Here is a 26,065-nt window from a genome sequence, read left to right as displayed (position 1 = left end):
CAAAAACGGACAGAAAGTATACTGAGGACTTTACCATATTGGACTAAGATCAGCTGTAGCCATCACAGGAATCCCACATTAAACAGTTTGTGATGCTATTTCTGAGGAAATGATGGGGGCGATAAGTGGTCTTGTGTGTATAATATAATACACCTGTACTCTCCCCTTATACTTGATCTGTTTAACCAGGTAGTCTTGTCACAATTGGCCAAGAACGCTCCATAAGGACTTGCTTTGTTTGTTTGTTTGCAAACAACATAGGCAATGTACAAATTAGGGTTAACTGATGTGTATATTTGTGCATTATTTTAAATTTTTTATGTTGGTTGATGGATGAGATTTTGTCCTAATATTGAGTGCATTTAAATTGGATGCTTTTCATATCAGATTTAAAGGGGCACTCCAATGATTTAGTGTTGCACCTCTGTAAAGTCGAGACAGATTTTAAAAACGATGGTCAAAATGTATTAAAATCTTGACTTTTAGTCCCTAATATAGCCCAAGTCCCAAAAACAGTAAATCCTACACTCCCCACAATGCAACTGGAAAGCGCCTTTCATACCCTTTCTGTCTAGTAAATGCCTATGTCTTTCAAACTCGCCTGTGTTTGTAACGCAGGCTTTCTGTTAGAAACCGGTAGGCTCCCAACCGTGGAAATCACCCTGATGACATCACTATGATGTCATCAGGGTCATTTTTTTTACTTTAGAGCACCACCTTTTAGAGCCTCTAAAGTCATTCAACTATTTTCATAGGAAGGAATAGTATTCTCCATGACTTTGGGTCAGGACATGATTAGGAGTGAACTGACTTTGATTTGGAAAAAAGTGTGGAGTGTCCCTTTAAATACAAACAGAAAATGTCTGGATACACATCAGCATCAAATCAGACAGGCAAACCTGATTGGCCAGTATTTTCTCCCCATAATAAAAATCCTGACCCAAATACAAATCAAAGCTAAGACCAGTCTGGAAGAAGATGTGGTACTACTGATGCATGATGGGGGATTTTGTTGATGGCTGCCGCTGCAGATTCTCCAGTCGTGTCTAATCACTGGCACACACCGACACGACCTGGGAGAGGCCAAACCACTGTATTCATAGCGTCCTGTTTCACAGCCAAACGGTTTCAGATTGTTCGTGAGAAACTTGTGTGTGTGTGTGTGTGTGTGTGTGTGTGTGTGTGTGTGTGTGTGTGTGTGTGTGTGTGTGTGTGTGTGTGTGTGTGTGTGTGTGTGTGTGTGTGTGTGTGTGTGTGTGTGTGTGTGTGTGAGACTGCGTGAGAGGAACTGCTATGGACGAGAAGGACATTTTCAAGAAGTAGATACTTTTTTGTTGTTGTGAGGTGATGTGTGACCTTGTTCAATGTCAAACTCATGTTCTGTGTTGTTATGGAGAACCTTTTTTTTCCCCTTCAAAAGTAGATGCACAGGAGATGAAAACAGGAGGGTAAATACTGCATTTGGCATCCATACAATTCAACATATGTGTGAGATGACTTGAGATCCATTACTGTGGCACTTTATCTAAAGGGAGCTAAATTATTGGGACTTCATTTATCCGCGAGGTTGAGAAGAGTTCAGGAAATGTTTCACTGTCGAGTTGGGCCAGACAATTCATCTCTGACGGACCAAACCAGCTTGTCAACTGACCTTTTGTGTTCTTAATCAAAACAGTGTCCCATATTTCATGATTAATGTTTAGAAAAATCACTCTGATAGCAGGGGAACGTGTAGTTATCCTCTCAGAAAAGCAGTTAACTCAAACTAAAAGGATAAAAGCTGATTAAAGGCCCATTCACATCTATGGAGTATAGTTTTAGATGGAAGCTGTCGATGCCTTGGAAACCTCAGCGCCCTGTGACTTAGATAATCATATGTAACCTCCCCCCTTGTTAAAGCAAGAATTCAGTCACAAGATTCTCAAGTTAAAGATCTCCACAGGCCAGGACTGTATCGTGAGGTATTTTGTGTAACGCTGTGTACAGATTGTTGTAGACACTTGAAGGAAACTGCCTGTGGAGCGATGGAGGAAATGCTCATTAATATATTCATTCATGTTGATGAGTTTTCATGTTGATAAAATGCTTAAAACAATAAAAATGAAACACTTAAAGTCTTTAGGGGTTCATTTTTTTTGGTGGGAATATAGGGAGCGGATGGGTCTTAGATATTGTGGAGTCGTTCTCTAAATAAAGACTGCATGTCCCATGAACACATGGGAGTGTGGAGGCCTGGAGAAAGCTTTGGAAGTGACCGAAGTAATGTGATTCGATTATAAAATGTAAGGCGAGCTGCCAGCATTACAGTATTACTTTCGCTTTCTGTATTTTAAATGACTAACTAGTTTGGACATTAGTTCAGAGAGTCTTGAGTCAAAATAAACTCTGTGGTAGATACAAAACAGAAAACGCAAAATGACGCCACAAAATACAGTCACAATTATCATTTTACCTTGAACAAATGTAGGAAATACTGAGTTACTCCAAGAAAATATCTGTAAAAATATGTTATTTTTATATGAAACAATAACTAAAATTCTATGATGAACATATCCAGTATTGTGATGATCTGATAGAGGTGTTTCCTGTTTATCTCCACACTGCTGACTATCAAATAAAGAGGCAACCAGGGAAGAAAAAAATATATATATGACTAAAATCTAAATTAAGTTTGGTAAAGGCATTCAACAAAAAGTAAGAATTTCCAAAACAGAGCCCTGACTGAGCAAATAAAGGAGAAAACAAGCTAGAGCTGGTTGCTGTGATCCACTGAGTCCACTAGAGGGAGCTCCTGGTACACGTGGAGGATCAGGGTCTTATGAATGGACTCTTTGGCTCAAAGCTGTGTTGTCATGTGAAATCTTTTATCCCCAGGGTCGGTTGATGATTTTATTATAAAGGATTAAAGGCTCCCTGTGGATAGAGATGATACTGCAGTGAAAAACATTGCTAAAAAGGAAAGGAATTTGACAGCAATAACAACAAATTCCCTGATATTAATACATTCTATTTCTATGGTTCATGTCACAGACTTTTACAGAAATATTATTCTGATGTGTAATGCAAAAAAAAAAAAAAAAAAACAAACATAAAATATAAAATATACATAAGCTATTGTCTTTAATTCTAATATCATTCATTTTTTCGCCATGTCGGGGCATTTGAACTTCCAGCCTCATTTACCTTCTGTTTTAATATTAGTTTGATGTTCGGCTGTGGAAATTAATTTATTCTCTTTCATTTCAGTTTTATTATTTGTACATTTTAGAAACAAGGACGCACCAACATGTAAATGTCTCCCCACTCATCCTGCACGTTTTTCCTTGACTGAAGTCCTGCGTGTCTTTTTTTTTCAGCAAAAAAAGTTGTATTAACCGAGTTACTTTAATCCCTTACCCCGATTAAGAAAAGCGGGTTTCTGGTTTACATTAAGAAACCATAATAATAATATTTACAATAGTCACAATGGCTGTTTTCAGTTGACATTGAAATGCTTTCAAGTTATTTTGTGTGTTTGCATAAGCAGACATGCTATTTAAACAGACCTGGACTGGGATGTGAGGTGGACTTAGTCTACACGCCTTTAATTTGAATATGAACAATCAGTAAAATGACAAACCCCTTAAGTGTCAGTAGCTCAATAACGTACAGGTGGCGTCAAACCTACACCTATAATTAAAAAAGAAGAATGATTACACATATGTCACTTTTCGGACTTATACAAAGTTGTTTCCCTCAGTTTAAACGTTCTTTAAAAGTATGTTCTTCTTTTCTACACCACCACATCAGGGATTAAACGAGGACATCTAAATGTTTTGCTGTCTGTACCTGCGGGTCCATCTCTCGTTTTGTTGTTTTCCCCTGTCACGAATCAAGCGTTCGCCTGAGGAGAGACTGGGTGAAGCTTAGTGACGCAGTGAGGTCACAGGAGGGAAGCCATGAGCAGTCACACCTGGAGGCGGAGCTTGACCTGCATTCCAGACCCACCTATTTATACATCGCATTGTTTTGAAAGTGTAAAAGCGAGTACAAAAGCTACACTGTGATTTTAGAGGGGCGTTCAAGTCATTTGTTAATGTATATTTCATCTAAAGTAGTTGTGAAACTTGTAACTAAATGAAAAACAAACCATTGTGTATAGATTACTCAAGAGAAGAAAGCAAAAGAGCTAAATGTAGGATATTAAGATAAACCTCCCAATATGGATTGAACAGAGCTGTGAACGCCTCTCAGTCTATGATGGATATCACCATTAACAGTAATGTGTGATCCTCTACTGAGCAGCTTCAATGGATTCATGAGCGTGTTTCCTGTCCACTCACGATGTTTCCGGGTTGGTATAAAATGCACTGGGACTAAACTGGGTCAGCCACGTGACCGTTATATAATATATAGGTCAACACGTTTCTCGTTGGCACGTGCAGTCTTGTTTTACGTAAAATCTCGTGCAAAGTTCTCGAATTACACTATGTAGGTGATGGCCGAAGATCGTCAATATCCGATAAAACGCCTCACTTTGATTGTTATTTTTTAACTGGGTGGAAACGAGGACACCATCGGAACACTTAACATTGAGCAGCCGACTTGTTTTCTTTAGTGGCTTTTCGCATCGATTGTGTTCGACTTAAGTATTTAAAGTAGTATTTAAAGTAGCCTATTCTCACAGAGCCAGGACACGTATATAACAGTTTTAAAGTTGACAACATGTTTACCCTACCTGTTCCTTTAATGTTCTACCCAATCAACATAATAATATGTAACTGTGTTTAATATATTTATGTAAAACGCAGCAAGATTGTTTCACTCTTTATGACCCCATTATCAGACTTGAAAGTAGTATTGTAGATAACTTTTTAATAGTTTTGTACTGTAATTTATCTGGAAGGACCATATTAAACACACATTATTAGTATGTTTATGTTTTCAAAGCATATCTTATATATATAATGCTATTCAAACACAATACAATTCTAATAGTGTCTTCATATTAAACCCGTGTGCTTATTTCCGTATGGTTCTTTTGATGCCACGGTTTAACTTCTTACATACAGTGTTTGCGATTTACCCATAAGTGTGATTCTGCAGATCATACACCAGAAAATGATGACAGAGTGAGACCTCCCGCCTCTCGCCGCTGTGTCGCTGCAACAGAGGATCACCGGAGGAATCGATCTCACCGGCACCGTGAGGACGGAGCCAGCGTCAGACATGAATCTGTTGATTATTAAATCAGGGTTGTCACTGTCTCATTCCAATCCGGAAAATCCAGTTTGACCGAGTTATGGTTTACGGCCAAATGCAAACGGCAGCCACAGTGCAAAACAGTCACATTTACACATTTGCACAAAAATGCATAAAGGATACAAATAAATTGCAAAAATGCACAAAGGATACAAATAAATTGCAAAAATGCATAAAGGATACAAATAAATTGCAAAAATGCACAAAGGATACAAATAAATTGCAAAAATGCATAAAGGATACAAATAAATTGCAAAAATGCATAAAGGATACAAATAAATTGCAAAAATGCATAAAGGATACAAATAAATTGCAAAAATGCACAAAGGATACAAATAAATTGCAAAAATGCATAAAGGAAAAATGCAAAAGGATAAATAAATTGCAAAAATGCATAAAGGATACAAATAAATTGCAAAAATGCATAAAGGATACAAATAAATTGCAAAAATGCACAAAGGATACAAATAAATTGCAAAAATGCACAAAGGATGCAAATAAATTGCAAAAATGCATAAAGGATACAAATAAATTGCAAAAATGCATAAAGGATACAAATAAATTGCAAAAATGCATAAAGGATACAAATAAATTGCAAAAATGCATAAAGGATACAAATAAATTGCAAAAATGCACAAAGGATACAAATAAATTGCAAAAATGCATAAAGGATGCAAATAAATTGCAAAAATGCATAAAGGATACAAATAAATTGCAAAAATATAAAGGATTAAATTGCAAAAATGCATAAAGGATACAAATAAATTGCAAAAATGCAAAAATAAAATACAAATAAATTGCAAAAATGCACAAAGGATACAAATAAATTGCAAAAATGCACAAAGGATACAAATAAATTGCAAAAATGCATAAATTGCATACAAATAAATTGCAAAAATGCATAAAGGATACAAATAAATTGCAAAAATGCATAAAGGATACAAATAAATTGCAAAAATGCACAAAGGATACAAATAAATTGCAAAAATGCACAAAGGATACAAATAAATTGCAAAAATGCACAAAGGATACAAATAAATTGCAAAAATGCACAAAGGATACAAATAAATTGCAAAAATGCATAAAGGATACAAATAAATTGCAAAAATGCAAATAAATTGCAAAAATGGATACAAATAAATTGCAAAAATGCATAAAGGATGCAAATAAATTGCAAAAATGCATAAAGGATACAAATAAATTGCAAAAATGCATAAAGGATACAAATAAATTGCAAAAATGCATAAAGGATACAAATAAATTGCAAAAATGCACAAAGGATACAAATAAATTGCAAAAATGCATAAAGGATACAAATAAATTGCAAAAATGCATAAAGGATACAAATAAATTGCAAAAATGCACAAAGGATACAAATAAATTGCAAAAATGCATAAAGGATACAAATAAATTGCAAAAATGCACAAAGGATACAAATAAATTGCAAAAATGCATAAAGGATACAAATAAATTGCAAAAATGCATACAAATAAATTGCATTTGGCATAAAGGATACAAATAAATTGCATTTGGCTGACTATTCTGAAACCCTACATTTAAAGTAGCATACATCATGGTGCAAATGTCATCCAGCTTCCTGCAGAGAAACGGGGTCAGCCAGTTCACTGAGGAGAAAAAACAATGTGACATGATTTTTTTTTTCTTCTTTCATTTTCTAAATGAAAGGGATGCTGATTCACGAGTGCAGAGCAGCTGAATGAACGGGTTGTTATCAAAACGTCGAGTAACCCTGTCAAGTCAACACGGGCATGAATTAACCGAGAAGGAGACGAAGGAGGAGACGAGTGTGTGTCCTTGTTTCCTAGACATGGGTGTTTCGTTCTCACCCATCCCTCACGTTTACTGGCCAACACCCCACCACCCCGCCTCCTTCATACAACAGAAAAAAAGAAAGAAAAATACCGGAGGAGGAGGGTGAGGAGAACATTTAAGTCAATTATACACCCGGCTCCCTGCGGCTCCCTCTCCTCCGTCACTGCTGCAGCCGGCGGCTCCGCATGCGGCCATCACCGGGGACACCGGCTCCAGTCTGTAGGCATGTCGGCCGGCGGCTCCGACGGGACGGCGGACCGGCGGGCAGGTGGGTCGCTCATGGACGAGTCACTCCCGTGTTCATCGTGTGTTTTAGTGCTCGTTATGTTCGGTTCTGTCCCGTCCTTTGACCGGACACAGAGGAGTCTGCGGTCCGTTCAGGCTCTCCACAACACCATAACTACAAAGACACACTAAATAACTAAATTATGCAAAACTGCCACAAAGGGACACTTAATTACTAACAAGATACTCCGAATAACTACAAAAGAAAAGCACAAAAGTACTCTAACACGTAGAATATTACGTGTTAGAGTAGTTATTTTGCGTATCTTCATAGTAATTTTGTGAACTTTATGGTCATTTTGCATCTCTTAGAAGTTATAGTGTCTCTTTTTAGTGGCAGTAGTAGTTTTCTGTGTCTTTGTAGCTATTTAGAGTTGTAATTCATTGTCTTTGTTGTTGTTGTGCTTGTCTTTGTAGTTATTTAGTGTCTCTTTGAACCCTCGTCCATTCATTATTACGTACAACGTGCTCGTCCCCGATTGGACGCGCGCGTGGACGGTGAGCATTGTTCCTGCTCGGGAGGGTGAACCTCGTTGAACCGCCTGGCTGTAACCATGGCGACGACGATAACTATTTTCATCCTGATATTAACTAAATATATTTTTTGTTGTAAGGCTTAACTATATTAATTTGCTCCCGCCACACTCTTTCTTTTACCGGTCAAAGTGTTTTTTAATTAGTCTAACGTTCCCCAAACTGTGCGTGCGGAGCTTAGCTCGTCACGTGGTTCCTTGAGGTTCCTTGTGTTCTCTGTAAACTGGGTCAGTGGATCAGTGGAGCAGCGCTGACGTCACCGAGCAGCAGAGGGAGCGCTCCACTCCAAACCTTAAAAAACATCTTATTTTGGAGGCTAATATATATGGCCATGAACATTGAAAGACCCTATTCAACTGTTTTATAAACAATATGAACATAAATCAGAAATGAATTAGGTTAATTATTGAATCAGCGTTGTCACTGTCTCATTACAATCCGGAAAATCCAGTTTGACCGAGTTATGGTTTACGGCCAAATGCAAACGGCAGCCACAGTGCAAAACAGTCACATTTACACATTTGCACAAAAATGCATAAAGGATACAAATAAATTGCAAAAATGCACAAAGGATACAAATAAATTGCAAAAATGCACAAAGGATACAAATAAATTGCAAAAATGCATAAAGGATACAAATAAATTGCAAAAATGCACAAAGGATACAAATAAATTGCAAAAATGCATAAAGGATACAAATAAATTGCAAAAATGCATAAAGGATACAAATAAATTGCAAAAATGCATAAAGGATACAAATAAATTGCATTTGGCTGACTATTCTGAAACCCTACATTTAAAGTAGCATACATCATGGTGCAAATGTCATCCAGCTTCCTGCAGAGAAACGGGGTCAGCCAGTTCACTGAGGAGAAAAACAATGTGACATGATTTTTTTTCTTCTTTCATTTTCTAAATGAAAGGGATGCTGATTCACGAGTGCAGAGCAGCTGAATGAACGGGTTGCAGCCGTGTTATCAAAACGTCGAGTAACCCTTGTCAAGTCAACACGGGCATGAATTAACCGAAAAGCGATGTGTGAGTCCTTGTTTCCTAGACATGGGTGTTTTCGTTCTCACCCATCCAAGAAAACGTGACTTAAGTCCTCACAACATATTTTAATAGGCTACTTCATGTAAACCCTATATTAATTATGTTCTATATTACTCTGATTTTCTTTGGTAGAATAGCAGTCTATACAAGCTCAGAAACTTGTCAATACCATATTGAAGTGTATTTCACAATAAGGTTAAGTTAAAGCAGAAATTTTAAATGAGAAAAATGCTACATTTCAATTTAAGTATTGAAAAATCTTGCTAAGTATCAAAGGTAAAAAATTATTCACACTCAGTTTTAATTTATTGTTGCTCAAATGTGTAATATGTCAATATTGCTTGATGTTGGTTGTTAAAACTTTTACATGACATCTTGTTTATGGAACGTTTTGTATGCAAAATCTTTGCAATCAACGACATCGGCAGGCTATTTATATGTTAGTATGCATAGTCTCGGTTATTATTGCTTTTAACTTTCATAGTCCACGTTTATAATCCAACACGGTCTCACTGCAGTTTGTGAAATAGTCACAAAGTGCAATCTCTTGGTTTTGTGTACAGGGACAAGAACTGCCCTAAAAAGTCCTTTTACAATTGCATGTGCTTTGTAAGTTGTAAAGATTTGCAGAACTTACAGGTCAGTCAGCCAGAAGTAAAAATAACCGCTCGCGGTTATGTTCCTAGAAGCAAGCAAACAGAGACCTGGCATAATGTGACTTTATAAATGTCTGAGGAGGATCAGATCAAAAACACACCATACTTTCCTCAAGCTGAGATGATAACACAGTTTTAAATATTTAACTTGATAATATTCTACGTGTTAGAGTACTTTTGTGCTTTTTTTTGTAGTTATTCTGAGTATCTTGTTAGTAATTAAGTGTCCCTTTGTGGCAGTTTTGCATAATTTAGTTATTTAGTGTGTCTTTGTAGTTATTTTGAGTATCTTCGTAGTAATTTTGTGAACTTTATGGTCATTTTGCATCTCTTAGAAGTTATAGTGTCTCTTTTTAGTGGCAGTAGTAGTTTTCTGTGTCTTTGTAGCTATTTAGAGTTGTAATTCATTGTCTTTGTTGTTGTTGTGCTTGTCTTTGTAGTTATTTAGTGTCTCTTTGTAGTCAACAGTGGTGAATTATAGCATCATTGTTAACAAATCGCAGCATCACAGTTTGTGAATTCAACTAAAGCTCACCCCAAAATTGAAATCGAAGTGATTTAAACTGCCGACTACAGAATCTGTTTTCTTAACAGCATAATATTCAGCGTCCACCTGCTGTTGGCGGTGCCCAAAACAAGAATTTATTAGCTAGGTGAAATAAACTACGACACGTTGGGAGTCGTAGTTTATTTCTCCCCTGAAATATATACAGCGGGTAAAAGAAAAAATTTCAGTAAGCGTGTCATTCCATTTTATTACACATAACTTAATTTCTGAACTTATTTGTTTGGTTTTCTTTGTATGTATGGATTACTTGGGTTGTTACCGACATCTGGTGAAAATGTCATGTCAATTGCACCTTTAGAAATATATTTACTGAGAAAAATGGTGACGTGTTCAATACTTATTTTACCCGCTGTATCTATCTATCTTTTTTTTTTTTTTTTTTTTTTTAAACAATCAGATACTTTCTGATACACCTATTATAGTTTCTGGAGACTAAATGTGACTTTTCAAATGGTTAATCAAGACAATTATGAAAAGATCAATCAATAATGAAAACTATTAGTTACAACCATAATTCCAGTACTGCTAATGAACAATATGAAAAAAACTGTAACAAATGGAAAATATAGGAGCTACTGTTATCACAGTTTATGCGTACAAAATGTATGAAATAAGTATAGACAGAGGTTATGTGATATTGCATTGTGGAAAAATGAAGGTGCTGTGACAGAGCATGAAGGTCACTGTTTACATCCATATGAACACTTTAGCGTTCTGAACATGGATTAATAAAACTGCTAAAGATAGCAATCCATGCACTGTTGATGGATCTTGGAACTGTGGCCTTGACACAACCATCCGGTGCTGAACATCAACAAAGGAGGTGCTCTCGTATGCCTCTATATATAAAGAGGGTTTTGCCCAATAGCTGTGTGAATACAGCCTATCCATCCTTTTGAAAAACACACAAACGCTAGATATTTGTTCTTTGAAAGGTTTGGAAGATTTGACACTTAAAACTGCAATTGTATATGTTTGTCTTTCTATCTTGGCCAAATCATTGATCTACGCTTCTGCATCAAAGTGTGGGAGTAATGGAGGACAGATGCATTTATAGGCTGCAACGGGGCCAGCTAAGAAAAAGTAAAAACTTATCTCATTCACATAGCATTGTGTGTGTATATACATATATTTTTATTAATAAACTAAGAGTTAAAGCATCTATTCAAAACAAAATACGATGTTGAACATACAGTTTTTGATAGACTGCTGAGCGTTTTAAGTTTATTACATGATACGCTTCTTCTCTCTGTAATTACATAATCAATGTGTCTGTCTGAGAAAGGTATCCAAATAGTAATATCAATACTAGCAAACTTCAGATTGGTAAAATCACAATTAACAAATATAATGAACACTTCATTCAATGTTTATGTGCTGTCAAATGTCCAATATTCCAAAGTTCATTGATAACATAAAGAGGATACAGTTTGCAAAATGTTAATTTAAAATATGATTTTTAACCCCTCACGTGTTTGTAATTTGTGAAGCGTCATGTATGTGCATATATTTCCAAGAAAAAAATCATTGAAATCAGTGATTTGCCACTAAAAATGCCAATAACTACACCTTAAATTGCTAAATTTATTGTTAATTAACCTGATCACTGTCGTCATATATCCACACCTCAAAACTTACTTTTAAAAGTGGTTGCCACACTGGCAACCAGTCGTCAGCTTTTGGTTGCCGCATCTGAAAATAATGGTTGCCAATGTAACATAAAAGAAGAAAATGCTTTTTTACGGTAAGCGAAAAAAAATGTTGGTCTTGATGCTGCTAGGACAGCTTAGTCCTCCTCTCTCAGATACAGTTAAAGAGACTTGGCTGTACTATTTGCTGTTCACTGTCAACATTTTTTATATGTTGAAAAGTGGTGGTTATCCACTGTTGGAAACCAAAGGCCAAGAATAACTAAATATCAAACAGTTTTATTTGCGGAATTATTTAAATACAGATGCAACCTTTCATATATTTAACGCTGTCTTACGTTCAAACCAGGAAATCCTTTTCCAGTTTGTTTGGACTTTTTTAGAATTAAAAAGTAGTTATACATTTGAACACGAGCGGTCAACCCTTAAACCTAGCTTGTATGCCGATCTTTGCTCTGGCTGTTAAGCACAGACGGTCATTGTAATTTATGCTGTTTGGACACGGTTAAACATTCCCTGCTTACCTTTCAGGTGTTGGTGTGTGTGTTTTTTCTGTTATCACTGTGCTCAACGTTGTAGGAAACATGGCAGAACTTGCTTTGCTTGTGTTTTCTTTTTTTAGGAAGACATTTTAAGCTTCTGTATTTTAAAAAGCAAAGTATGGTCTACTATCCATTAAGTGTGTCAAAAGCCTGGTAGCTATTGGGAATTTACTTTTAATTGCTGAATTAGCTTTGCAGTGGTTTGTATTGTATCAAATCAGGCCATTGCATTCACTGGCGTTCTAGTGGACTTTTCCTGGCTATACATCAAGTCTATAATCTATAATCGTAGTAATCTCAATACCATTCAAGTTACCTCCACTGCTGATTGAGTTGTGGAAGTTACACCTGTTTGTAAAAGCGTGTTATGTTTGTTTGTGAGGTTGGACTTTTGCCCCTGTGGAAAAGGTCACTGCGACCTCTCATGTTTGCTTCCCTCACTGGTTTACTTAACATAAAGTGTTTTATTTATGTATCGCTGTGCAAAGTTGGGGAAAGCTCAAAAAAGAAAGTGTTTTATACGTGACTGCTCATCTGCTCAGCTCAAATCTGTGTTCATTTTTTATCAGTTCGTCTCATAAGTAAGAAAAAGCAGGAGAATGTGGGTCAGTCACAATCAACAGTTATGTTGAAAAGCTTTCTTCCATTTTTATAAGCACTTTTTCCTTTAGTAAATGTCACAATCTAAAGTATAGTAGTCCTGAGAGTGAAGTAGGTCAGTGTTTCTGCATTATATAAACGTTAGGTAAGACGATAGCCCAAACCCCATTTACTCTCACGTGCCTTCAAAATGACACAGTCAAGGGCATAGCTGGACGTTTGGCGCCGTTCAATGGCAACCTTCAGCCAGTGCACACGCAGAAAGAAACAGATCACAACAGATCAGATATCAGCCTTTTAAAAATATTTGCCAGCCACTACGGCAAACACACCGTTATGAGTTTGCTCACAAAAAAAGTCGACCAGTAATACCAATATTACTACTACTACTACTAAATAATGTATAAGCAACTTAATAACCTATTTGTAAAATATGACCATGAACACATTGAAATCCCATCCTTTAGATTTATTCTCAAGCAGTGCAAGTTAAAAATATTTATTATTCATTTTAAGTACATATATTCAGGATTCACTAATTGAGAAAATGGAAGTTTTCAGTAATAAAAAAGATAGATTGACTACTTGCACGACGTGGCACTTTACTTGCCCAGTGCGGGCAGGTACGTCTTCTTATTGAGCCCTGAACAGTCCAACCGTTTTTAATTGTTCTTATTTGTCTTTGCTTACTAATCTATTTCTTAAAGTAGCATTGAGGCCTAGGATTACTTATAAATAATCATTAAAACGTCAAAATGATTGGGTACAACAGTTGCCATGGTTGCCAGAAATTAGCCCAATATATCTTACACAGCCTGAAGGTGCATTGTCTTTGTTGTTGTCACACAGTTTACCATGTTGTCATTCTGTTATCCAATCCAGGTGTGGGCTTTCTGATTTCTATGAATATACAAATTCTTTAAAGTCTAAAGTAAGTCCATTTTAAAAGTAAAAGTAATAATTCATTTTCAACATTTTGTTCAAGGCATTTGCACTTAATAAGAAAAGGAATCAGCTTCATTCATGTCTTGATTATTTATATTTATTCTCCAGTGGCAGAGCAGTGTTATTCATTCATTTATCATTCATGGTGAATTATTAAGGGGGCAGCTGACAAGCCAGCGCCACGGAGCTCTCAAGGTTGATGCATTCACATGCAGTCTCTCACATCTCTGTGATGGTTGTGTTTTATGTATCAGATCTCGCTGCAGAGGAGGAAGGCCCAAACCAAGCGGGCTCCTCGCTGCCAGCTGTCGAGCTGCCAAGGAAACGGAAGGGAGATGTGGAGGAGAGGTCAGGCATCCATGTACAGTAAAAGGAGTGCTATATATGTGTATATATATATATGTATGTGTATGTGTGTGTATATATATATATATTAAAATATTAAAAACCCACACAATGCATACATTCTTATTATTATTAAATGACCAAAAATATGTTTGATCATACAGGCACAGCGTCGACTTCCAATTGGATGATGACCTTGGCAGGTACACTCTTTCTTCTTTGTTTTGTTCACACACTGTCTTATGAGAGAATACTGGCAAGGAATTCCATTTTTTTATCCCATTATTTGTAGATCCGAGGAAGAGGATCAGCAAGTCAAAATAAAATGCTTCAGGTAATTCTTATTGTTTTTTTACATCAAATTATTGTGCCATTCGTGTCTTGAAAATCCTTCGTGGCTTTGATTGGTCTCATGTAAATGGTACTGTGTAATGTGACTGGCTTTAAAAAAAAATCTATGATGACTTTCATAAATAATTTAAAAATAATTTCTTTATGAGCTCCAGGTATTACCCCTCCCCCACCCAAAAAAATAGAAACAGTAGGTTGAAATGTCTGTCTGATCTCTGACTGCAGAGAGCCCCACCGGCAGATCGAGAAGCGGCGGAGGGATAAGATGAACAACCTCATCGACGAGCTGGCCGCCATGATCCCCGCTTGTCAGCCCATGGCTCGGAAACTTGACAAACTCACTGTCCTGCGGAAAGCCGTGCAACACCTGAGAGCCCTCAAAGGTAACTTTGAACCCACCTGAGGATTTAAAATGTCAGCAACGTCTATTCCGATGCATCTTACAACTTTTTTCCCTTTTTTGTTTTCAGCTGGGACGAGTAGCGCCTTTACAAACACCAACCACAAGCCTTCAATCCTGCCTCAAGATGACCTCAGGCACCTTCTGCTCAGGGTAGGTACTCATGTACAACCCAGATTAGTCCCATGTGATCATTACATCTATCTATCTGAGTATTGATAAGTCCTTTTTATCCATTTTTCCAGGCTGCTGATGGTTTCCTCTTAATTGTAAGTTGTGACCGGGCTAAAGTCCTGTTCATCTCCGAGTCCGTCGCCAAGATCCTCAACTTTAGTCGGGTATGTTGCACTTCTACATCACACACTCATTTTGCTGCAGTCATCAGCTGTAATTATTAAAAAGCTGGCCATCCTGTTGGTTCAGATGGCTTAGATGTCACTTAAATTAGATGCAAGACATTTACCTGAAGTGAACCCTAATTGGAACTTTTCTTTTCTCGCTTTTGAATGTTAATTTGCAGAATGAGGCATAAAATGGCATAAATGTATGGAGCCATAAAACTGACAAAATGAAGTCAAATTGTTCCACAAACAATATAAATAAAAATGTCAATAGATAATAATAAATTCAATTATTCAGTTTGCTCTTTAATTGATTTCAACAGAATAGTTAATGTTAAAATAACATCCCCTTTTTCCCCCAAACCTTTTTTACTTAACTGTTCTCTCTGCATATTTTATGAGCTCACAAAACATATGACGTTTTCTAAAGCTCTTATCAAGGTCTGATAATACTGCAAGTAAAACGTGATAACCAAGGCCAAATCTAGTTTTATATTTGCAGGGCCAACATTCTCTGGGCTTTATACATTTTTGTTAGTTTAGGGCTTGGCAGCCATACATGCTAACCACACCTGCTCTACATTCTTGACCACATTTACCAGCTTTGAGACGGACTGTTGGCAAGCAGAGAGGAATGGCGAAGAAAAGCTTGTTAAGTAATCTGACACCATGTCTGCAGGGCTTACCAGTAAACCTTGACTGGATACATGCTGGAGCAACTCTCTAATAGTGCAGATGCATTTATTCTATGTAGATACAATGAGCTCTATGACAACAACAATTAAGCAACTGGTCGCTAGAGTATGAACAAAGACAAATAAATAAAACCTAAACATTAACGTTGTATAAATGGGTGTATGTCATTTGCATTCACAGTTTGAGCTGACTGGGCAGAGCTTGTTCGATTTCATCCACCCAAAAGACATCAACAAGGTGAAGGAGCAGCTGTCGTCTTCGGAGTACCCTCGCCAACGCCTCATTGATGCTGCCAGTAAGTCTGTCGCCATGTCAGGTCTGAGAAACAACTGAAGACCAGAAGATAACTGAGAAAGCTGACAGCTAACACTATATGATATTGCTAAGAATACTGTCTTGTTGTGTGCAGCTGGGGTTCAGGTCCAGGTGGATGCCCCCGCCAGGCCGCCCCACTTGTCCACTGGAGCCCGGAGATCCTTCTTCTGCCGGATGAAGCACAGTCGGGTGGCGGGGAAGCAGGAGGATAAACACTTGCTGCCCTGTGCTCCCAAAAAGAAAGGTGGGTTTCGTGCATTTTATGATGTCACAAGTACATCATCATTGGGGAAATGTTGGTTTTAGCTCCAAGTCAGTTCATCGCAGACACTTAAGTAAAGGATTGAACATTTATCGGAGCAGCAACATTGATTCTGCTTTGAGTTCCTTTTAGATAAATATGCACAGATAGAGACAAAAACCTCAAATTCCCTTCAGTTCACATGACCACTGGTTGTAACAAGAGTGGTCTAATTTTCAAGTAAGTACTTCCAAATGATTCTCATTTAACTTCTTGAAATACCAGAGGGGTGAGGTTTGCTGCTTATCCGTAACCGATGTTTGTTTTTCAGAGGCTTTTTTTTTTTCTTCTCTAAACTACACAATTGCACAGAAAATTATGTTGACATGCAAATGGTCAAATATTAACATGACATTTAAGCTAATCAGCTCCAGATTTATTTGCATTTTCTTTCACAATGTCATATCAGTTCAACCATAGATAACCTAACTGACCACTGAATAGGGTCGAAGCAGTAAACCCCACTCATTTGCTACTTTAGGATAGGTAAATGTAACCTCCAAAATGCTTTTCTAATATACTGGAGCCTTGTCTTTTATCTTATACATTATTATACCATATTATTGTAGGGATATGAGAGTATGTAGGTACACAGAGAAAAACACAGATCCACTCAAAGCCATAGCTCCCGTGGATCAGCGCTATTTGGAATCGGTTTATTTCTGTTTTCCCGCTCCCGTTCAGCTAAGAGGAAACCGCCTGACTGAGCTATTTCTTGAACTATTAAGCTTTTTATATACAGTCATGTTCAGGTTCTGGACCTGCAGGGCACTTTGGTCCAAACAAATGAGGATAAGGATGTGTACCAAAGGATTGATAATGCATTTAAATACGTTTCTAGGCAGCCAGTGAAAAAACAAACAAAATAGTGGAAAATGAGTGCCCTGTCTGGCCTGCCTAAGAGGAAATAAAGAATTGATCCGGTGGGTGGGTTGTGAACCTCCCTCAACCCTTTGGCAAAGGTTTGCTGAGGTTGAGTGCAAGTAGATGAGCCTAAACCTTTTTTTCCATGGAAAGAATTGAACAAAGACTGAACAAAAACTACTCTCTTATTTCTGTAGCTGCTTATTTTAGGTAATCATTAAATACTGATACTCGTTTACCAGTTCACAGACACTATTTTCTGTTACTGATTCATTTTTAGCAACAAAAAAAGGTACTGTTTCTTGTTAAAACAAACACGATTTTGACCTTTCCTAAAGAGAATAGATGCCACATTACAAAACAAAACAAAAACATGTTGTCCTGCGCAGGAAGTAGGTCAGTGCTGCGGCATTGTATAACCACAAAGTAAGAACTTTAAGTTCAATAGTGGTGACAGAAACATGAGGTGTGACGCCCCTCAGTGGCCAATGTAAGCAACGGCACTGCATTATGTCTAAAAGGAAAGCAATGCCTATTAAACTTTTGGGTCGCATTATATTCTCTTTTAGTGACTTTTTCTATCATACATCATATTAGAATAAAAGGATTTCAATGACTCTATTAAATAAAAAAGTCAGATATTTTTGTTTTTGCATACCAACTGTGTATAAATCTGCAGCTGGAATTTTTTAGCTTTTAAAAAAATGAAAAAAATACTTATTGTTAAAGATTTCAATCTTTGGTTTGGATTGAATTGACTTGGGGCTGTTTTGAGGCGAGGAACACAAAAAGTTTAAGCACATTACTGTCTTTGTTTACAATGAAAAAAAATAAAGTAACTGCAGTCTTATTTCTCTAACAAGTTAACACTATAACTGACCCTAAATGGCCAAGATAACGTATACACAAACATAGCAGTCTCTTTTTTTAAAAGATTTGATAGGAATTTGATTTGATTGATTTTAGATGCAGTTATACAGACATTAATCAAATCTTCAAATTACACAAACTCGTTGTTATGCGCCCACAGACACTCACAGATACTGTACCCTCCACTGCACTGGATACATGCGGAGTTGGCCGAGCAGCCAGCTGGACTCCGAGGGTGACGCAGAGAAGGAAACCTCCAACCTGACCTGCCTGGTGACGGTGTGCCGCCTTCTCACCCACGTTCCCAACCAGCCTTCCAAAGACATCAACATCAAGCCCTCTGAGTTCGTCACCCGCTGTGCCATCGACGGAAAGTTCACTTTTGTAGAACAACAGTGAGTTTTTCCCCCAATTCAAAGTAACCATTTATCTTTCCGTCGTGAGTCATGGATTTGTTCCGCTGAGAAAGAAATGGCAGAGTTGTGGCCAGGAGGCCTCAGAGCGCAGTCAGAGTTGGCAGTTCAACTGTCAGTGGATATAATCCTTTCTGTCTTTCTTTGCCATTGTTTCTCAGAGGGGGCTATGCATCTTGATGGCATCACATGAAAATCGCTTCTCATTTTTGGGAAGTTATTTCATACCACAAGTATAGTGAATCATTTAAAATCCACATATGTGTGACTGCTGAATGTTACATGTGGAGAGGCTCATTTTATACAGCGTTCAGCCTTCACTCTGCACTGTTTTTTGACCCGCCCCGGCGTTAAAAGAGACAGAGAAAGCCAGAGTAATTGAACTCCTTCTGCGTTTTTCCCAGAGCCACGACAGTCATTGGTTATTTGCCGCAGGAAGTTCTCGGCACGTCGTGTTACGAGTACTTCCACCAGGACGACTTGCGGCACCTCGCGGAGAAACACAGGCAAGGTGATGGAAAGCAACCGCGGTTTGCAACTTTAACCCTAAATCTGATTTAAATTAAGAACTCAATTGAGACGAGTGTACCCCATAAACAAGACGTGTTTGACAAATGCGGCCGTGTGTGTGTGTGTTGTTGTTGTGGAGAAGCTCAAGAAATTGACCATCTTTACTATTTTCTGTTGTAACACTGGTGTCAAATCTCTTAGCAGTTCTTCGAAGCAAAGAGAAGATCGAGACACAGTGCTACAAGTTCAAAACGAAATACGGCTCCTACGTTTCCCTCCAAAGTCAGTGGTTTAGTTTCACCAATCCTTGGACCAAAGAAGTTGAGTTTATCGTGTCTTCAAACAGGGTTGTCTCGTAAGTATTGATTCCTCAATGAAGATGTGGACAAGTGTTACCTGTCTCAGATACAATGTCACAATTGGAGGAAGGTGTTGTCACAAACTCATGTTTTACAGCCAAACAAACAATTAGATTTTTAGAGCAACGATACAATTTTCACGACACCGATTTTCCAAAAGCTTAGTTTCTTTTCTGATTTGATACACACATTGTGCTTCTCATCATGTTGACGTAAATAGCAGCATAAATACTCCTTTGCACCAGCAGGGGGCCCGGTCACACAAAAGATGAGGAGACCGGCGGCTCTAAAGCACTTCAGGGTAAGAAATACATGCTGTGTATTCTTTTGGGCATTTATCCCTTGTGTGTGATTTTATGTTTTTACATAACGGTCGATTTACTTTGTTCTTTTTCTCCAGAGGACTCAAAGCAGATACCCATAATTCCCGGCCTTTCCAGCGGTGTGGGCACTATGATCTATGCAGGCAGCATAGGGACCCAAATTGCTAATGAGCTCATCGACTCCTACAGGTGCATTGTGTGTATTTATGTATGAGATTGGAGGGGAAGACATTTTTTTAGAGCCTACAGAGAAATGGGTTTAAAGTCGGCATTGATAGGAGTAAATGCAGTGGCATGTCGGTGTAGTGTACATCAAATAGGAATAGGATATAAATAAGGTGATAAATTAAAATTAAATTAAAAAATGATCTAATCTCCTGCTTTGTTCCCACCTGTTTTCAAACAGGATGAACTCCTCTCCATCAAGTGGAGCTTCCAGTCCGTTTGGCCCGGCCCAGGAGAAATGTCCACTGGTTTCCCCGCAAACCAGTACAAGTGTGAGTGTCCTCCTTACCATTACAGCATTTTTACACAGAGGCGAATTACACTATTTCTTTATTTTATAATGAAGAATCTGTTCCATTCCTGTGAATGCGATATCTCAGGAACACCTGGCATGTCTTGTGTTTTTAACTTGTATTATTGTCGATTTTAGTGGCGTAAGGATGTTTTATTCAAATGCATACATATGGAGTTTGTATGGAAAGATATTTTTGACATATGTCAGTTTATGCTAAAGTTGCATATTCAGGCTAGTTGCTTATACATTGTTAATTTTCAAGCAAACTAATGTTGACATGAGGACTTCTGGTGACGTAGGCACATCATGTGGAAGCAGCTTGCAGGTGACCAGATAATTGATTGAGATCGCCACCTCATGTAACACTAATATGAAGTGCTGTCACTTTTCAAAGAATGATTCCATCGTACTTTTATTTTAATTAAAGTAATGATTAGAGTTGTATTTCTACGACAGCATTCTCTTATTATTGAAATGTAAGAGAAATATCTGATATTTGCAGAAAAAATTGTCCATCAGGGCAGCGGCTAATTCTACAACTTTTTTTCCTGAGTTTAATCACACACTCCAGTGGAGAAAGGTGAGACATGAGGCCTTGTGCAGTGTTTTGACGTAACACTACTTTACGTTCCAGGCTTCGAGCAGAGAGGAGGCGGCTGGCAGTTCTTCACAGTCCCAGTCTGACTCGAGGACAGCAGTGGGCGCCGGCAGTGCAACTTCTGAAAGTTCAGGTACTGTCAGCGAGATAATCATTAATCCAAAGGTACTACCAGTTTCTCTCTACATCTATGCAAAGAAGAAGAAAAGTAAATGCCACCCTCACAATTTTTTTTTCCTAAGGCTTCAAAAAGGCTTCTTGACGACAATTAAAGTGCTGCAGTCTTTGTATAGTTGACCCCACCCACCATTTCACAGCTGCAGGCCCTTAATCAGTAGGTGATCTAATTAGGTTCGTTCGAGTTGACTGCGCCTCGCCTCGAAAGTGGACGAGAGCAGGCGGCAGCAGCAGGGGGCGTTGAAAAAAAACTGCAATCAAGTCGAACAGTTTTCAGCCGCCTTCAATGAAAACACAGGCAGTCATTGAAATGTTTACATCCTGTTCGTTACATTTGTAGGCTACCTGTAGTTTGCAGACTACGTTTGGGTTATATGGCGTGTCCATCAGTGACAATTGTGCTCTCCTTTTAAAAAGTTTTCTGATGGTTCACAATCGTTAATCTATGGACTTCACAGATTCCAGTTCTGTGACTGCAATTTTTTTGACATCAAGTTGGAATTAGGCTTTCTCAATGAATATCTTTATTTACAGATACTAAATAAATAACCTTATATATTATGATAATAATAATAATAATTATTATTATTATTATCAGCCAAATCATTGCACAACGTCCACTAGCCAACAATCTAGCGTCAAATCTTACATTTACACAGAAAATAAGAATTTTCTACAAAACTAAGAGCCAATCAGCTCTTTGATCAGGAGACAGCCAGGCATTTCCCATCATGCACTGGGCCATGCAGTCAGTGGAGAGCAACTGCGGCGCCTGGCTCTAAAACCTGCAGTCGCCTCGCTCTCGTGAGGTTATAGTTGCCCACGTGTTCATGACGTCGGATCAATACAGCGATGTTCCATGAAATTTACACTTTAATCCTTCATTTTTTTTGTAATGCAACAATGGGTTCATCTAAAACAACATACCACAACTTCTGTGCATTTCTTCCCCCCTAAAGTTTTCTTTTTCTTTGCCATGTTCCACCCAGGCGAGCAGTCCCAGCTGGACTTGGACAGCATGGTGGTGCCAGGCCTGAGCAGTTTCAGCAGCGACGAGGCAGCCATGGCGGTCATCATGAGCTTGCTGGAGACTGATGTGAACATGGGTCAATCGGGAGACTTTGAGGACCTACACTGGCCTTTCTAGGGGACGCACTGACTTTAAGCTCTCACACGCTCTTGTGTTGTTCTCTTACAGAGAACTCAGCTGTTCACTCTGTGGCCGACTGAGCCGGCCTTGCACAATTGAACCCACTGGCCTCGTTCCATGTCGCACTTGAGAGAGCCTAACAAGAGTTAAGAGGAATTATTGTTACTGTAATTACCTTGTTGGTCCTCAGCTGAAGGACTGTGAGGTTAGTGTCCCCGGAGCATGTGGTGGTTCAGTGTCTTCCTCAGTGACACTTCGGCTTAAAGCCAGATTTTCCACAGCAGAACGATCGCTCTGCTCGGCCCCCTGTGAGTGACCAAGGTCTGGAGGAGAATCAGACTCCTGCCATGTGCAGTGCTGCTAGAGAGACTCCTCAAACCTTTTGACATCTGCCAAACCTTTGGTACCCAGTGATGACTTGCATGTTTCTCAGATAGTGGTCTGATTGTTCTATTATTTTTTAACTCTGTTTTTTTTTAAAGGTCTGTAAAGTCATGTTTTCTCAATATTGTGTCCAGTAAGAGCTGAAAAAGGCTAAAAAGAAAGTCTATCCCTTTTTTCTCTTTAGAGAGGACTACACTTATTAAATATGCAAATATGGAGATGCACCACAACCGCTACCACTACCACTACGGGTCTAGTTATCCTCCATTTGGAAGAATTTAGCTCGCACACGCAAACAAACCACATGTACTGTATCTTTTAAGAATTCGAATGTAAGAATTCAAGATGATTCTAATGTCTTTGTATATGGAAAATTATAAGAAAGCATGTCTGCATTTGTCAGAACACTGCAACTGCCGTTGGAAAATGATTGGGGCAAAATGTTTTTCTCCACAGAATTTACAAGAGACTGACATCTGGCACCATCAACATACAATTTTACCAGCTAGCTTTAACAGCTTTCGGAGCTATTAGCATTGAGTACTAACGCTATCAAAATCTACCACGGCAATGTGTTTTAAGGTGGAATCTTTACTTCGGGAACTGTTTTTAATGAAATTAATACTTGAATATTGACTCCTGTTTACAATAATGGTCCCAGGTCAAATAGTTGGCATGGAAACATGCTCTACATTACAATAAGCTATAACAATATGCATTTGAAGGATATGTCCAAGATGTCAAACTGATTTGGCAGTCAAAAGAGCTTAAAAAGATAAAGATAGAAGCTAAAGCCTGCGGATCACAGTGTAAAGTGAACCACTAAGTCACCTGGTGATCTAGACAAGACAATGAAATTACTTTATAACAATGTTCCTGTAAAGCAGGGTGGACCTTTATTCATTGTGCACCGGGCATTCATTAAAAAGCAAAAGCAGCATGTGTAAACATTCAGTAGTATGTGGGAGGGGAGGGACTTAACGAACGGTCAATCCTGTCTGTGATGTTCCTTGGAAAATAGGAGAGGAAGACGAAACTGAACATTACATCTTTAGTTTGTAAGTTGAACCCCTTGATGCAGCCTTCACTGAGAAGTCATATATATATATATATATATATACATATATATATATACACTTTGCATACGTGTAATTCGCATGTTGATTGGCTACCAGGTGTGCTGTCACAAATACAGCCTGCTAGGTGAATCCATCCATCTTCCGTAACCGCTTATCCAGTTAAGGGTCGCGGGGGTGCTGGAGCCGATCCCAGCTGTCAATGGGCGAAGGCAGGGTACACCCTGGACAGGTCGCCAGCCTATCACAGGGCAGACATATATAGACAGACAACCACTCACGCTCACATTCACACCTACGGGCAATTTCAGAGTCATCAATTAACCTAAGCTGCATGTCTTTGGACTGTGGGAGGAAGCCAGAGAACCCGGAGAGAACCCACGCTGACACGGGGAGAACATGCAAACTCCACACAGAAGGTTGTCTAGCCCGGGAATTGAACCCGGGCCCCTCTTGCTGTGAGGCGACAGTGCTAACCACTACACCACCGTGCAGCCCCTGAATCTCACACCTGTTAAGTTAAAATCCAAATTGTTATTATAGGGAAACACATTTTTTAAGGTTTTTCAGGTTAAGTGTCTGTTTTCATATTGAATTGGCACTAAAGGAGTGAGCCCTGGTATGCCTATACTGTGTTCACATATCACATATGTATTGTACTCCAGACAGTAATGTGAAGGGTAAACAATTGTGCACTGAACTCTTGGGAAGATGCGGATGGTCCACCGTGGATGTGAGGATGTTTTCCAGTGTTAACAAGGGACAAGCCAATGTTTTTAGGCCAAAATGTATTACTGTTGTGTACTGTCTTATGTGCTCTCTCTCCTTATCCTTCCTGTTGGCCCAAAAATAGTAATTGAACAGCCTTACACTGCACAGACATTAGCCATAGTATTTGTGTTGCCAGGGAGACAATACTGTTATATGTCTGAATGCCTCTTTATAAAAGAAAATCACTATACTAACAGCTAATCTGGATCAATTCAGTTTTTAGGTGGCTTTTTAACATTCGTTGTCTAAATCAGTGAGCAAAAGGAAAAACTCATCATTGGAGAGGCAGAACAGGGAGAACAGATTTAAGCCCCTCATCAGCCTTAAAGTAAAGGCCAATGCAATAAAGCCAACCGACAGGTTTAAGTGTGAGCAAGGGTTGTGGCCACGATCAGGGATGATTACATTATTAAACTATTCATCTTCTTATGACCTAACTTTGGTAAACTGGTAAATGCCATGTCATCTGTGGTTTTACTTTTAATCTCAATGACAGACCTCTGTACAGCACCTGTAAACTCTGGTTATATCACTGGTTACTCAAATCTTGAAAGCATAATGTGATTGTTTTGCCTTGAACACATGTTGTTTTTGACAAGATTCAATTGTAAATCAACCGTTATGTGCTCTCTTTGGTTTTATAAGCAACACTGTTGGAATATATTTGCTGCTGCCATCAAAGCCATTAATAATGGGCACTACAGCATATTGAACATGCCCTGCTATGAAAATACAAAATGTCTGATATTTGTATGTCAAATTTGTCGTTGTGTATCTGCTGTAACGAGGAATGGAGATTGAAGTCTTTGAAAGTAAAACATTTTTTCATAAATGGTCCAAGTTCTATTTAGTCTTTGCCACAATTTCAATTTTGTCATATCATGTAAAGTAGCTGTTGTTTTAGCCAGAGGCAGGAATGTTGTGCATAACTCCTACATTGTTAATCAGCTATATAAAGTATTTCCTCAGTGAAACAATGCTGAGGTAAAGAGGGACAAATGAGAAGCCAAAAAATTATTTATTTCCTAAATATTTATTTAACAGAGTTGTTGGCCTTAACACAATGCATTAAAAGCCAAACTTGCAGGAAATAAGAATTGCTGTCATGTCACTTATAAAATGTTTGATACTACTGAAAGTGTCTTATTTTTAAGAAACATTGCTGTCTTTTCATATTGGTATCACATGGGTGTTCAACATTTTGGAATAAATATAAAGAATCTTTATTTATACACCTCAAATAATGAGGACTAATGCAACAAAAAAAAGATAAAGAACATATCAGTAAATGCTAAAAATACACCGTGTCAGCTTGTAGGCTGTTCCACAATGTTGCCAAATATACTATCGTAATCTATCATCTCAAAGGGGCTAAGATTTATTCTAACAATATAA

General features: G+C 38.2%; 1 protein-coding gene across 4 annotated transcripts; it reads left to right on the top strand.

Annotated features, from left to right (window-relative positions):
- The first annotated feature begins 6,905 nt into the window (after window positions 1–6,905).
- Window positions 6,906–23,903, top strand: LOC129112241 (basic helix-loop-helix ARNT-like protein 2). Of its 4 annotated transcripts, none has more exons than XM_054624243.1 (17): window positions 6,906–7,342; window positions 14,161–14,254; window positions 14,416–14,454; window positions 14,544–14,585; window positions 14,828–14,985; window positions 15,073–15,155; window positions 15,248–15,340; window positions 16,220–16,334; window positions 16,449–16,598; window positions 18,550–18,784; window positions 19,207–19,313; window positions 19,514–19,667; window positions 19,917–19,972; window positions 20,072–20,183; window positions 20,401–20,491; window positions 21,149–21,245; window positions 22,279–23,903. In XM_054624243.1, exons 1-17 carry the CDS (start codon window positions 7,300–7,302, stop codon window positions 22,434–22,436), a joined length of 1,827 nt encoding a protein of 608 aa, XP_054480218.1. In that variant the 5' UTR covers window positions 6,906–7,299; the 3' UTR covers window positions 22,437–23,903. The 4 variants fall into 4 exon arrangements, with proteins under 4 accessions (XP_054480218.1, XP_054480220.1, XP_054480219.1 ...); XM_054624245.1 differs by having other exon boundaries at window positions 6,907–7,342; window positions 19,920–19,972; XM_054624244.1 differs by having other exon boundaries at window positions 6,908–7,342; window positions 19,517–19,667; window positions 22,279–23,902.
- Window positions 23,904–26,065: the final 2,162 nt, after the last annotated feature.

Source organism: Anoplopoma fimbria, chromosome 23 (assembly GCF_027596085.1).
Source record: "Anoplopoma fimbria isolate UVic2021 breed Golden Eagle Sablefish chromosome 23, Afim_UVic_2022, whole genome shotgun sequence".
Classification (NCBI taxonomy): Eukaryota; Metazoa; Chordata; class Actinopteri; order Perciformes; family Anoplopomatidae; genus Anoplopoma; species Anoplopoma fimbria.
This window is presented reverse-complemented; position numbering and strand designations above follow the sequence as displayed.

Excerpts from the sequence above, each read along its gene's own strand:
- LOC129112241 (XM_054624243.1), top strand. The coding sequence starts at position 7,300 with ATGTCGGCCGGCGGCTCCGACGGGACGGCGGACCGGCGGGCAG. Across the intron at positions 16,599-18,549 it reads CTGTGCTCCCAAAAAGAAAG|ACACTCACAGATACTGTACC; the intron begins GTGGGTTTCGTG and ends ATGCGCCCACAG. Across the intron at positions 18,785-19,206 it reads TTCACTTTTGTAGAACAACA|AGCCACGACAGTCATTGGTT; the intron begins GTGAGTTTTTCC and ends CGTTTTTCCCAG.